General features: G+C 49.3%; 1 protein-coding gene across 1 annotated transcript in view; it reads right to left on the minus strand.

Moving 5' to 3' along the window:
* The window catches only part of LOC136676171 (GAS2-like protein 1), an 18,350-nt gene extending 5,216 nt beyond the window's left edge, over positions 1 to 13,134 (minus strand). Inside the window, exons 1-3 of the mRNA XM_066653011.1 lie at positions 12,911 to 13,134; positions 10,430 to 10,582; positions 7,819 to 8,567 (exon numbers count right to left, since the gene is read on the minus strand). Coding sequence (XP_066509108.1) covers positions 7,819 to 8,484 — 666 coding nt within the window. The 5' untranslated portion in view covers positions 8,485 to 8,567; positions 10,430 to 10,582; positions 12,911 to 13,134. The remainder of the gene's footprint in view (positions 1 to 7,818; positions 8,568 to 10,429; positions 10,583 to 12,910) is intronic.
* Between the last annotated feature and the right edge of the window lie 1,866 nt (positions 13,135 to 15,000).

Below are 15,000 nucleotides of genomic sequence, written 5' to 3' on the forward strand. Positions count from 1 at the left end.
ACTCACTGGGAGTGCCCTTGGAGGTCACTGGGACAGTGAGGGCAAGTATACACTTCCTTTAAAACACTTGATATCAACCACCGCCTGGACAGCCCAATGTGCCAGAGGAGAGTGCCGACTGCCCAGATCCGTCACATCAGCTGACAGATGCCCGAGCTGATCCTGTGAAAGGACATCTGCATGAGATATGTTCATCAACCAAGAGGACACTTATACGGCCTGAGGACAACTCCCACCTTCCACAGGCTCTGTCTGTCTGTGTGTGTGTGTGTGTGTGTGTGTGTGTGTGTGTGTGTGTGTGTATGTGTGTGTGTGTGACAGCAGATGAGCTTTGATCGCCCGCCTTACTGATCATATACCACAGCTGTGGAGGAACCAAAACACACTCTCTTCCCTCTACACTGTCATTATAATAACCCAGCAATTACACAGAGAGACAGAGAGAGAGAGAGAGACAGAGAGAGAGAGAGAGAGAGAGAGAGAGAGAGAGAGAGAGAGAGAGAGAGAGAGAGAGCAGAGATAGAAATAGAAAAACAGACGAACAGAGGGAGAAAAAAGAACATGGAAAGACAAAAAATGGGGGAGAGAAGAGAAAGCGAGAGACAGAGATTGGAGCATATTTTCTTTTCAGACACAACCTTTCTCTCTCTCTCTCTCTGTATCAGTGCACAGTCACACAAGGTCATCAGCAAAATGGGTACAATCAAATCACACCATTTATCACTATGTTCACACAGTTTAATCAGACGTGGACAATGGCTAGACTCTTTCACTCAGCTACGAACTAAATAAATATAAAATACATTCATACTTTCATTGATTCATTCATTGTCTGTGACCCTTATCCAGTTCAGGGCGGCGGTGGGTCCAGAGCCTACCCAGAATTACTGGGAGCAAGGCAGGAACACACCCTGGAGGGGGCGCAAGTCCTTCACAGGGCAACACACACTCACACATTCACTCACACACTCACACCTACGGACACTTTTGAGTCTCCAATCCACCTACCAACATGTGTTTTTGGAGTGTGGGAGGAAACCGGAGCACCCGGAGGAAACCCACGCAGACACATAGAGAACACACCACACTCCTCACAGACAGTCACCCAGAGGAAACCCACGCAGACACAGAGAGAACACACCACACTCCTCACAAACAGTCACCCGGAGGAAACCCACACAGACACAGAGAGAACACACCACACTCCTCACAGACAGTCACCCGGAGGAAACCCACGCAGACACAGGGAGAACACACCACACTCCACACAGACAGTCACCCGGAGGAAACCCACGCAGACACAGGGAGAACACACCACACTCCTCACAGACAGTCACCCGGAGGAAACCCACGCAGACACAGAGAGAACACACCACACTCCTCACAGACAGTCACCCGGAGGAAACCCACGCAGACGCAGAGAGAACACACCACACTCCTCACAGACAGTCACCCGGAGGAAACCCACACAGACACAGGGAGAACACACCACACTCCTCACAGACAGTCACCTGGAGCGGGACTCGAACCCACAACCTCCAGGACCCTAGAGCTGTGACAGGGACTAAATGCTGTGCCACCACCGCACCGCTCTGTGCAAAATGCAGTGATGTTTAAATGATTAAAAACTCAATTTAGTTGAAAATAGTACAAAGACAATATTTTTTAATACTTTTATTCATTTTGAAATTAATTTGTGTGTGTGTGTGTGTGTGTGTGTGTGTTGGGGGGTGTCCTCACCCTCTAATGTTGCAGTGAGGAGCCTCAGCTGCTTCAGAGCAACAGTTGCAGAAAACAGAGGGGTTTCAGGATGTAGCCTGATATCAGCAAGGGGCTTATTACTGAAACTCTACACACACACACACACACACACACACACACACATACACACACACACACACACACACACACACACACACACACACACACACACACACTGTCTCTAAAGCTGTTCTGCACAGAGCTCTGCAGATGAGAGTGTGTTTAGGAGACTGTGATAAATGGGACACAAAGGAATTCGCTGCAGTTCACTGATGCATCACGTCCCAGTGAAAACACTCTGAGCCCAGGCCTCATCCACCGCTCGGTTTAGCCCAAGAATCCACACTACAGCACCCTTTCCACACGCTGACACCACATCTGTTCAAATCTGATCTCCAAATCACGTCATTCTGGAAACACAGCTCTGGTGCTGCAGTGTGGACAAGACCAGACACGCCTGTGCTGGACCGCCTGCACGTTTCATACACGCTGCTGTCCTCACCCTGCGCCAAGTTTAAACACAGATTGAAGAGAATCCCATGCCATATTTTCCCACCTCCCACTTCTTTTCGAGTGACCTCTTGCCCCTTGGAGCTGAGTTACAGAGCGTAGGGGTTAAAGTCTCCCCCTACGAAACAGGATGACCCTTCAACACCCTGATACTTCATCAGAACCCAAATAAAACAGAGCAGCGCTTCATTCCCAGGCGACTAGCGCCACTCTGTAGCAGCTCTGCACCAGTCTGCAGTGATATCAGAGGAGCTGCTGGACTTTAGTTACATTTAGAGCCTCATTCTCCTTCAGAAGAGTTCCACAATCAGAGATTAACCCCCTCTCCTCACTCCTTTTGGAGACTGAAAATATTCATGTGCATGTTCATATTAAAGTGTGAGTCTGGAGCTCACCAACCCACACACAGTGAAACAAGACCCCAGTCAGTTTTCTGTGCGCTGCCTGCTTCTGACGTCAAGTGCAGAGACTTTAGAATGGCCCCGCCCCCTCGTCTGAGTCTGTCCAATCACAGCGCTGGACCCGTGTTTATGTGAGAGCGCAAAGACCAGGTTAAACTCAGCAAAACAGACACAACGAGCGCGGAGAAATAAGAGCACTGAGTAAAAACAGAGAACAAAGAGAACAGAGTGAAAACGGCTAAAAACCAGAGCTTCTGCTCCTCGCTCCTCACTGCTGTGCGCTCGGGGTCGGGGTGAACAGCGAGCGGCTCATTATCATTTAAAGGAACAGGTGCTGAAAGCGGCCGTTCTGAACAGAGCTGTTTACACAGGGGGAGAACACTGCTGTGGGGCTCGTGGGGTTTGGACCAAAGCAGGTCACAGGCGTTTCATTAAGAAACAGAACTGTGTTCCACTGTGGAGACGAGGGGTGAATGTGGCAGCTTTAAGACGTACCAAACACAGGATTGTTTAATGTGTGAACAGTTCATGTTAATGAGATAAATATGGTGACGATACCCTTCTAAAGGCTCTAATAACGACACAGATGCCATGAGTTGACAGCCATTTTAAGATCACACTCTCTGAAGGTGAAGGGTGGGTCCAGATATCACTGTGGAGATCACAAAGGCCCAAGGCTAAAAGCTGCGTCATGGTTGTTTTGGGATCATGAGGCTGTTTGCTGGACAAGCACATTTCTGCACTGAGCTATAAACTGTTACAATCCTCTAAAGTCAGCTGAGGAAGGAGTTATATAACTGTACACTCCCACAGAGCAGAGCAGCAAGCTGAACCAGCTCTGGGATCCTCTGAACACACACCGCGTGGAGCCAACACACAGCCGGCCCGACGTCCACACGTCCACAATAGCTAGCAAAAAACACTTTTTATTAAAGGTCTGTTTGACATGATTTGTGCTTTATTTATTTAGAATAGTTAAATACTTCATTCACTGTCTGTGACCCTTATCCAGTTCAGGGCGGCAGTGGGTCCGGAGCCTACCCAGAATCACTGGGTGCACACTCCTCACAGACAGTCACCCAGAGGAAACCCACGCAGACACAGGGAGAACACACCACACTCCTCACAGACAGTCACCCGGAGGAAACCCACGCAGACACAGAGAGAACACACCACACTCCTCACAGACAGTCACCCGGAGGAAACCCACGCAGACACATAGAGAACACACCACACTCCTCACAGACAGTCACCCAGAGGAAACTCACGCAGACACAGAGAGAACACACCACACTCCTCACAGACAGTCACCCTGAGGAAACCCACGCAGACACAGAGAGAACACACCACACTCCTCACAGACAGTCACCCGGAGTAAACCCACGCAGACACAGAGAGAACACACCTGTCACACTCACGTCCCGTCTGGTCCGTTTTCTCAGCACATGGCTTTGTTTTGTTGTTTTCCATGTCTCCGCCTTTGTCTCTACCTTCGTCTCCGCCTCTTTTACGTCACCCTCGTTATTTGTCTCAGGTGCGTCTCGTCTGTGTTGTGCATTTAAGCCCTCTCGTCTCACTTCCTCTTGTCGTTCATTTGTTCTTTGTTCCGTGTTCCTTATTCTCCGTGTTCGTCGTATGGTTCATTTGTTCTTCGTGTTCGTCGCAGTGTTGCTCGTTTCTCTTGCTCGTTTCATGCCCCAGTCGAGTTGTGTTTGTTTCGTGAAGTTCTGGTTAATAAAGTCTGTGTTCTAAGCGTTTGCGTCCGCCCTCCTTCAGTCCACACCCCGCGCCCCTAACAACACCACACTCCTCACAGACAGTCACCCGGAGGAAACCCACGCAGACACAGAGAGAACACACCACACTCCTCACAGACAGTCACCCGGAGGAAACCCACACAGACACATAGAGAACACACCACACTCCTCACAGACAGTCACCCGGAGGAAACCCACGCAGACACAGGGAGAACACACCACACTCCTCACAGACAGTCACCCGGAGGAAACCCACGCAGACACAGAGAGAACACACCACACTCCTCACAGACAGTCACCCAGAGGAAACCCACGCAGACACAGAGAGAGCACACAACACTCCTCACAGACAGTCACCTGGAGAAAACCCACACAGACACAGAGAGAACACACCACACTCCTCACAGACAGTCACCCGGAGGAAACCCACACAGACACATAGAGAACACACCACACTCCTCACAGACAGTCACCCGGAGGAAACCCACACAGACACATAGAGAACACACCACACTCCTCACAGACAGTCACCCGGAGGAAACCCACGCAGACACAGGGAGAACACACCACACTCCTCACAGACAGTCACCCGGAGGAAACCCACGCAGACACAGAGAGAACACACCACACTCCTCACAGACAGTCACCCGGAGGAAACCCACGCAGACACAGAGAGAACACTCCATACTCCTCAGAGTGAGAATGATCCACCACCACATCACACCTGCTCCGTGGGGGTCCTGAGCGCTGAAGAACAAGGGGGAAGTGGGGTAATAAAGTATGCAGAGCCACAGATACTAAACTTCAGTCTGTAAGTGTGGAATTACAAAGTGCTCCTGTGGACAGTGGAGAGGACGGACAGTGAGTGTAGAAACATGGAGGTGGTTATAAACTTGTGGCTCGATTCAGTGCTTCGCCTCAAAGACACTGTGCCCTTCTGTTGTTGGGGGTTCACGCTGTGTTTTCTGATCACTCTGTATCTCCCTGTTGCTAAGCAACAGTAGACCCCAATGATTTTGAGACCCCAGTGATGCAGAGCGAGGAGTGAACTGTCAGCAGACACACACCTGAGCGTTCTGGAAAAACCTGTCCACACCTTCCACTGTTACAATGTGGGAATATCAACAATAATGCACGCAACATGTCCAAAAGTTTGTGGACACTCTATCTAATGACTCATTCTCTCTAACTCTCTGTAGCACGCATTACCCACAGTGCACACCCTGCATTTTAAATATCTCCTGTGTGAGGTAATGATTATTTGGACTTATTTACAGTATCTAAATCTATTAATTGCTCGTATCGTTCTGTAATAACCTGCGTTTTATTTGCACTGTGACTGATGTGTACGGCACATTTTCCCACAAAGCCACTGTCCAATTAAACCCCTGTTTCTCTGTGTGTGGAGCTGTAGTTTACTGCATCATTTGAACCCAGCAGCTGGCATTCACCCTAGGTGTAAATCTCATGATGAATCGACCAATAGAAACGTCCCAAAATGTCTCTGAATTAAATCTGTTACTCTGAATTCCACTGGGAGTTAGGAATGTTTTTTCTTTCTCATGTAAAGCTACTGTTTTGGGAGATGCATGTTTTTAATTGGACAGCGATGATATGTAGTAAAATCACACACCCAGACACACCCAGACATCCCATTCCACCTTAAATAGCAGAGCAGATGCCATATACCTGCCGTCGTTCACATTTGTATATATCACCATAAAAGACTTTTTATAAAATTCAGAAGCTGTTTCCTAAACATTCGCAGATGTGTTTACGAAGCCCCAGTGTCTGTAAATGGGTAAAAAAACAAAGTGTCTGGGTCCGGTGCTAGGCTTTCTCTCTCTCTGCTCACGGCAGAGAAACGCCATCTGGAGGTTTTTAGACAACGGAGAGACTCCAAACGCTGAAAAGCACCAACCGAGATGAGGATGTTGCTCTATTCCTGCTCCATAGGGGGGTAACACTGACTTATTTTTGCTGTTACAGTTACATTACTTAAGGTGGAACTGACTCTAAATTCAGGAGAGCGCTAACTGCATGAAAGTAAACACAGAGCCTAAGTGCTACAAAACTAAACAGCTCGAGTTACACATGAGTTTCTGTGGGAATTCAAACAGTGAATAAACACTTACAGACAATTTACACTTCAGACACCAACAAGATATAGTCGCTTCTTACTCACACACACCGCTCCACCTTAAAAGATACAGTTGCTTCTTACTCACATACACCGCTCCACCTTACTGTGTGTGAGTAAGAAGCGACTGTATCTTTTAAGGTGGAGCGGTGTGTGTGAGTAAGAAGCGACTGTATCTTTTAAGGTGGAGCGGTGTGTGTGAGTAAGAAGCGACTGTATCTTTTAATGTGGAGCGGTGTGTGTGAGTAAGAAGCGACTGTATCTTTTAAGGTGGAGCGGTGTGTGTGAGTAAGAAGCGACTGTATCTTTTAAGGTGGAGCGGTGTGTGTGAGTAAGAAGCGTCTGTATCTTTTAAGGTGGAGCGGTGTGTGTGAGTAAGAAGTGACAGTATCTTTTAAGGTGGAGCGGTGTGTGTGAGTAAGAAGCGACTGTATCTTTTAAAGTGGAGCGGTGTGCGTGAGTAAGAACCCACTGTATCTTGTTGGTGTCTGAAGTGTAACTCGTTTGTAAGTTTTAATTCACTGTTGGAATTCCCACAGAAACTCAGAAATTTGTAATGTCACAGTAACTGCAAAAATAACAAGAACATCCTCATTTCTTTTTTTTTTTTGTTTTCAATGTTCAGAGGTCTCTCCACTGTCCAAATGCCTCCAAATGCTGTTTCTCATGGCATTTGAGCATGGAGAGAGAGAGAGAAACACCTGTGCCAGCTTGGGCAGAGACACTTATTCTGTGTCTCATTTACTGAGCCAGGGCTGCGTACAAACACTGTAACTTTTTTCCAGCGCAAACAGAGCGGAGAGCAGCATTTTATTTTACAAAAGCAATCACACACACACACACACACACACACACACACACACACACACACTTACACAAAGCCCACTGGTGTAGAGCCCCCTCTGCTCTAGGTCCATGTGTCTGAGATGATCATTACAACCACAGCTGCAGCTTCATTTACACAGGAACTGAGACTGTAACTGAGCTCAACTCAACTGAGATGGACTTAATGAAAACTGATCTGAAATTAACTAACAAAACTGAAATGAATTACTATAAATAAAAATGAACACGTTTTTACTGAACAGGAGCTGAAATGCACTCTTTTGATCCGTTCTGAACTGAACTGAATTGGACTGAAGTGTGCTGTTCTATATAAACTAAAAAAACTCAACTTTAAGAAGTGACCAAAACTGAATTACTGAACCAAATGGAACAGAGCCAAACTGAATTACATGTGAACACTCACCAGTTCATCCAGATTTCGCATGTCACACACTCTCCTTGGTGGCGGCTCATATTCCTCCTCCTCCTCCTGTTCCTCGAGCTGATGTTTGTCCTCCTCACGCTCGTTTTTCTTCTTCTTCTTCTTGTTCTCACGCTCCCGCTCTCGTTCCTTCTCCCGCTCGCGCTCGCGACTCTCCTCTCGCGCAATCTCCTCCTCAAGCTGCACCAGCACGGGGGCAGGGACCCCGAACCGCGCACCCCTCCGCGCCACCTCCAGCAGACACAGCACCACGTTCTTCTCGCTGCCGCGCTCCACCAGGTCGTTGGTCTCGAACATCAGCACGTCGGGCACACACAGCTCGCTGCGGCACCAGCGGATGAAGTTGGAGACATTGTCGCGAGCCACAAAGCTGCCGGCCACGGCGCCGCGCTGCTGGAAGGCCACGTCGGGCCAGGCGCGCGTGGGCTGGGCGAGGCGGGCGGCGCTGTTCACGGCGTTGGCGTGAACGCAGAGGGTGCAGCCCGTCTCCAGGCTCTGTAGGAACGTGTCCACCGTGACGTCCAGGTCGTAGAGCGAGTGCAGCCACTCGGCCAGGTCCTCCTTCATCGCGTACAGGTACTCCTCACTCGACTTGAACGGCCGGATGCTCTTGCATGCCGCCGACTGGATGTTGCTTTGATCCGTCATGATGGAGGGAGGTGGTTGCTATGGGTTACCGGGAGTGTGTCCTGTTTCACCGACTCTGCAACTTCACAAGTAAAGCCATCGCACTGTGAGGGAGGAACCACACAGGAATCATCACTTACAAATGTACTCCCTACATAGTGCACTTCACAGAATAGCCCCCTACTCCCTACATAGTGTGCTTCACAGAATAGCCCCCTACTCCCTACATAGTGCGCTTCACAGAATAGCCCCCTACTTCCTACATAGTGCACCTCACAGAATAGCCCCCTACTCCCTACATAGTGCACCTCACAGAATAGCCCCCTACTCCCTACATAGTGCACCTCACAGAATAGACCCCTACTCCCTACATAGTGAACCTCACAGAATAGTTCCCTACTCCCTACATAGTGCACTTCACAGAATAGCCCCCTACTCTCTACATAGTGCACTTCACAGAATAGCCCCCTACTCCCTACATAGTGCACCTCACAGAATAGACCCCTACTCCCTACATAGTGAACCTCACAGAATAGTTCCCTACTCCCTACATAGTGCACTTCACAGAATAGCCCCCTACTCTCTACATAGTGCACTTCACAGAATAGCCCCCTACTCCCTACATAGTGCACTTCACAGAATAGCCCCCTACTCCCTACATAGTGCACTTCATAGATTATAAAACTGAATCTACTACACACAGTCAGGGCACTACTTCAACAGGAAGTTGTGACTCTTACAGCTGAGTGTAAATGGTTTTGGAATTGACATACGGCTCACTAAACAGAAACTGTTATTTTATGACCTACACTGTGCACTACATAGGGTGGAGGGAGACATTCGGGATTCAGCTGATCTCTTGGCACAGCAGTAAAAGCAGTTGGTGGCAAATAAAAGCAACACATAAACGTATCAACACAGATTCATTCACATTACAAACAGATACAGGGCACCCTCCAAATCCATCCCAACAAGAACTCAGAGTTAATTAATGAGGTTTGTAACGTGACGCTCTGGAGTCAGGAGGTCTGAGCTCTGCCTCTCGCCACGGGAGACCGGTGGAGTCTGTGTGGAACTGAGCGATGGCCACTGAGGAGTGACGGTGTGTTCTCACAGAGGACTCCAGGTCTGGTTTAGATACAAAACCTACATCGTTGTTGTGCTCTCCGGTGTTGACCCAAGGAGGATGGGTTCCCCCTCCTGAGTCTTGGGTCCTTCCAAGGTTTCTTCCTCGTGTGCTGAGGGAGGTCTGTAAAGCTGCTTTGTCACTTTGTTTCTGTTGTGAAAAGCACTGTACAAATAAGATTTGATTTATTGTGGCAGCCCTACTCAGGGAAATGGATCAAGTCGAGGAGAGCTCCTCCAAACGACAGAGACGCAGACAACAGCAAATTCACCACCACAGATTTCCTCAGACATTGGACTGACGTCACAGAACAAATCAAAAGTGGAGCAAAGGAAAAATATGGAAATGTTCTTTTCTTGGCACCACATGTAAACTACACTCTGTTCCAAATAGCACCCCCCTCCCTACATAGTGCACTTCACAGATAAAACTAACACTACTACACCACTACATACAGGGTGATGTTTGTGATTTAGCCCTAGTGGTGTGGCGGTGTAACTGCAGACGCAGCGTGGGGCTCTAATCAAGGATCTCTGTCCACAGGGCTCTGGGTCAAACAGGGCTGGGTTCTGAGTGATATCTGTTCGGAACAGATCCGCCACATGCCCTCAGACCCTGATGGAGAGTAAGTGCTGACTCGACCCGGTTAGGAAAATAATTCTGGCTCAGGTCAGGCCCACATCTCCCTTTTCACAGGCCACTGCACACAGAGGTCTGCTCACGTGTGCCGGATCAGACATCACACGCGCTCCACACACGCCCGCATGCCTGAACATCAGCTACACACACACTGAGGAATAACATGTATCACCCAGTGGGGTGGAGGGGGATATCGCCCACCTGTACATCACGGGTCAGCGGGGTCAGCCGGAGCAGCGTCTCTCTCTGGACCAGAACCGGCGGAGGAGCGTCTCTGTGCTGTTCTCTCTGTCAGCAAAGTGTACACACACGGCACACACACACACCTAACACACACCTCCATCGATCACACACCTGTATCAGACAGAGAGAGAGAGAGAACAAAAAGAAAGAGAAACAGAAAAAGACATGAGTCAGAAAGAGAGAGACAGAAAATCAGGTGAGAGACAGATAAGGGTAAGGGTTGGGTAACGACAGAGAGAGAGAGATGAAGAGATAGAGAGTGTGAGTGGGATTGAGAGAGAGAGAGAAAGAGAAAAAGAGAGTTTAATAAAATCACTGCCACCATTTTTTTTTCATTTCCCACCTATATTCCGACAAGCCCCGCCCCCTGTTCTGGGATTAGTTGATTCGTACAAAGTCAGCAGCAGGAAGCCAATGAGCAACAGCCAGTGGGCCTCTGTTCTACAGTGACACATATGTGAAATATTTCACAACAAAAGCTAGTATCTCCAGTTTGGACACAGGAGAGAGAGAGAGAGAGAGAGAGAGAGAGAGAGAGAAGGAAAGAAACAAACAGAAAGAGGTGAGGTGACAGAAGACAGAAAGAAGGAAGAGAAGGACGGATAATTAGAGAGAGACTGATAGAGAGAGAGACAGATAGGGAATCAGCAGAGATAGTGTGTGTGTGTGTGTGTGTGTGTGTGTGTGTGTGTGTGCGTGTGTGTGTGTGTGTGAGAGAGAGAGAGAGAGACAGCCATCCTACTCTGTGCTAATAACTAACACTAGTAAGTAATGGTAATAACAGCAACTATCATATTAAAATGTAACCAATCACAGAAGAGAAGGCGGAGCTTATCAGAAAACCACAGCCCCCCTCGTAACAGACGGAGGTGGTCCACTGACTGCTGTGGTATTAGCTCTGTTAGCTTAGCGGGAGGACAGGTGTCCAGATATTTACATGTCATCAGTTATACAAAAGGCCACCTTGGGGCAGTTGGTGGGGGGGGTGGTAACAGAACAGTGGAGTTATGCAAATGAGGTAGAGGAGTGGCAACACTGCACTATTACGACTAAAGCTGCAGCAGTACATCAGTTCAGATCAATACATCGCTCGATATCTGTACAACACACACAATCATATCGCACAAACCATCAGCCACAACATTAAAACCACTCCCAGGTGCAGTGAGGAACTCTAAGGATCTGGAGACAGCGCCCCCTGTTGAGACAGTGGGGGTGTATAAGGCAGGGAGTGAACAGTCAGTTGCTGAAGCAGGAGAAATGGTCAGGGTAAGGATCCGAGGCCCACACTGCTGTGACAGTCATAATGTTTTGGTGTTCCCAGTGTGCCATGGTTAGTACTGACCCAAAGTGGTCCAAAGAAAGAGCGCCAGTGCTGACCACTGTCCACTGCTGAAAGCGTCTACGCTGGGGACCATGGACGACCCTGATATGGACGTGAGTGTCCGCCACTGACCCGGGGAAGAGATGACCTCAGATGCACTGTAAGAAGGGAGTGTGGTGTTCTGGGTGATGTTCTGCTGGAGAACCTTGGGTCCTGGAGTTCGTGTAGATGTTCCTCTGACCCAGACACCCTCCCTAAACCCTGTGGACCGAGCCCACCCTCCACTGCCCCCTAACGGCAGCGTCCTCTCTCAGCAGGATAATGCTTCACGCCACACCACAAACAGGACGAAGAGTTCCTGGAGTCGACTCGACTCAAGAGTCCCCAGATCAAACAAGTCCAGTCCATCAAGAGGAAACCCACACGGACACAGAGAGAACACGGAAACTCCACCTAAGGTGATGTCCTGGAGCCGGAGACCACAGAACACCCTCAGATCTGGTGGAGTCTGTGTCTGGACGAGTCTGAGTGTTCAGGAGGAGGAGGACTGCGGGGTCTTATCTGTATTTACTGATTAACTCTTTGCGTTCTGGACACAGATGTAGGTGTGGTTCCCACTGGTTCCCCGCGTTCAGTTCAGTTTAAACGCGACTGCGCATTTACGTCTCGGCCTCTGCACTGCACTGTGTCGACGATGTCAATAAAAATGATACATATCTGAGAGGAATGGCTTTTATAAACAGATCAGAGCAAACAAATCATAGTTTAAAACAACTCTAACATCACATTTCATTATTGGGACTGGGATTGAACAGGCGACGCATTGCTGAATCTCCTCAGTGCACGTCTCTAAAAGAGGACTTATTAATATTAGGCACACGGTTTTAATGTTGTGGCTGATTGATGTTTGTGTGTTTAATACACACCTGGACCATTGGGCATTGCATGTTCTGTCACCGAGACCGTAAACGCGGTGTCCGGAATATCGCCGATAATCGAATCGACAATCGTTTCATTGACCACCATTCAGCCCGAGTCTGGACCGCACGGAGAGACAGTAACCGCGGTGCTACCGGCTGGTAACCGGTGTGTGTTTGTGTGTGTGTGTGTGTTACCCATCCAGAGCTCCGCTGTGTTTGCTCCGAGCCGCGGCACGCAGCCTCTCCTCACGACGCTCTCCTTCGTTCTCTCCCCGGCCACACAGCCACGAGGCTCCCACTGATCTTCTGCCCTGACGCGAGCTCCGGTGCCCGGTACCGAGAGCCGTGTTCACCGCGACTCGGATCCGGACCGAGATTTAACACATGAACCCGTCTCAGAGAGCTCAGACCTGCGCTCTCTCTCTCTCTCTCTCTCTCTCTCTCTCTCTCTCTCTCTCTCACCGCTGCTGTGGAATGGGCGGAGAGAGAGGAGGAGGGTGAGAGAGAGAGAGAGAGAGAGAGAGAGAGAGAGAGAGAGAGAGAGTGGGTGTGTGTATTCATAGCTATGCCGGGACTCCACGTCCCCAAACAAATATATATCCATGTGCAATTTAATTATAGAATTGAATAAGATTAGAAATAATAAAGAAAATAGATAAGTTAATTTCTTTAAAAAAAGAAAAGAAAAAAGGAGTATATGTATTTAATAAATGATGGAATATATAAATAAGATTTAATATAAAACACACACACACAGACATACACATTGGTTCTACTATTCTTGTGAGGACTATCCACTGAAGAAGAAGAAGAAGAAGAAGAAGAAGCACCTTTATTCATCCCTTGGGGAAACTGCTTCTCTGCATTTGACCCATCTGTGGCGGTGAACACACAAACACACCCTAGTGAGCAATACTTTACACACACAGCCGGAGCAGGGGGCTGTGACCACATTCAGCCGTGAATGAACGTTCTCTTACCCTTCCTGGGAATGGACCCAGAGACCCTCCAGACTCAAGCTCGCTTCTCTAACCTCAACGCCACAGAGTCCCCAACAAATTATTAATGTACCTAATTAACACTAATCCTAACACTGGGCACAAGACGGGAACACCCAGGAGGGGGCGCCAGTCCTTCACAGGGCGACACACACTCAAACATTCACTCACACACTCACACCTACGGACACTTTTGAGTCTCCAAACCACCTACCAATGTGTGTTTTTTGGACTGTGGGACGAAACCGGAGCACCCGGAGGAAACCCACGCAGACACAGAGAGAACACACCACACTCCTCACAGACAGTCACCCGGAGGAAACCCACACAGACACAGGGAGAACACACCACACTCCTCACAGACAGTCACCCGGAGGAAACCCACGCAGACACAGGGAGAACACACCACACTCCTCACAGACAGTCACCCAGAGGAAACCCACGCAGACACAGGGAGAACACACCACACTCCTCACAGACAGTCACCCGGAGGAAACCCACGCAGACACAGAGAGAACACACCACACTCCTCACAGACAGTCACCCGGAGGAATCCCACGCAGACACAGGGAGAACACACCACACTCCTCACAGACAGTCACCCAGAGGAAACCCATGCAGACACAGGGAGAACACACCAGACAGTCACCCGGAGGAAACCCACGCAGACACAGGGAGAACACACCACACTCCTCACAGACAGTCACCCGGAGGAAACCCACGCAGACACAGGGAGAACACACCACACTCCTCACAGACAGTCACCCGGAGGAAACCCACGCAGACAAAGAGAGAACACACCACACTCCTCACAGACAGTCACCCGGAGGAAACCCACGCAGACACAGGGAGAACACACCACACTCCTCACAGACAGTCACCCGGAGGAAACCCACGCAGACACAGGGAGAACACACCACACTCCTCACAGACAGTCACCCGGAGGAAACCCACGCAGACACAGGGAGAACACACCACACTCCTCACAGACAGTCACCCGGAGGAAACCCACGCAGACACAGGGAGAACACACCACACTCCTCACAGACAGTCACCCGGAGGAAACCCACGCAGACAAAGAGAGAACACACCACACTCCTCACAGTCACCCGGAGGAAACCCACGCAGACACAGGGAGAACACACCACACTCCTCACAGACAGTCACCCGGAGGAAACCCACGCAGACACAGGGAGAACACACCACACTCCTCACAGACAGTCACCCGGAGGAAACCCACGCGGACACAGGGAGAACACACCACAACTCCTCACAGACAGTCACCCG

The sequence above is a fragment of the Hoplias malabaricus genome, chromosome X2 (assembly GCF_029633855.1).
Source record: "Hoplias malabaricus isolate fHopMal1 chromosome X2, fHopMal1.hap1, whole genome shotgun sequence".
NCBI lineage: Eukaryota > Metazoa > Chordata > Actinopteri > Characiformes > Erythrinidae > Hoplias > Hoplias malabaricus.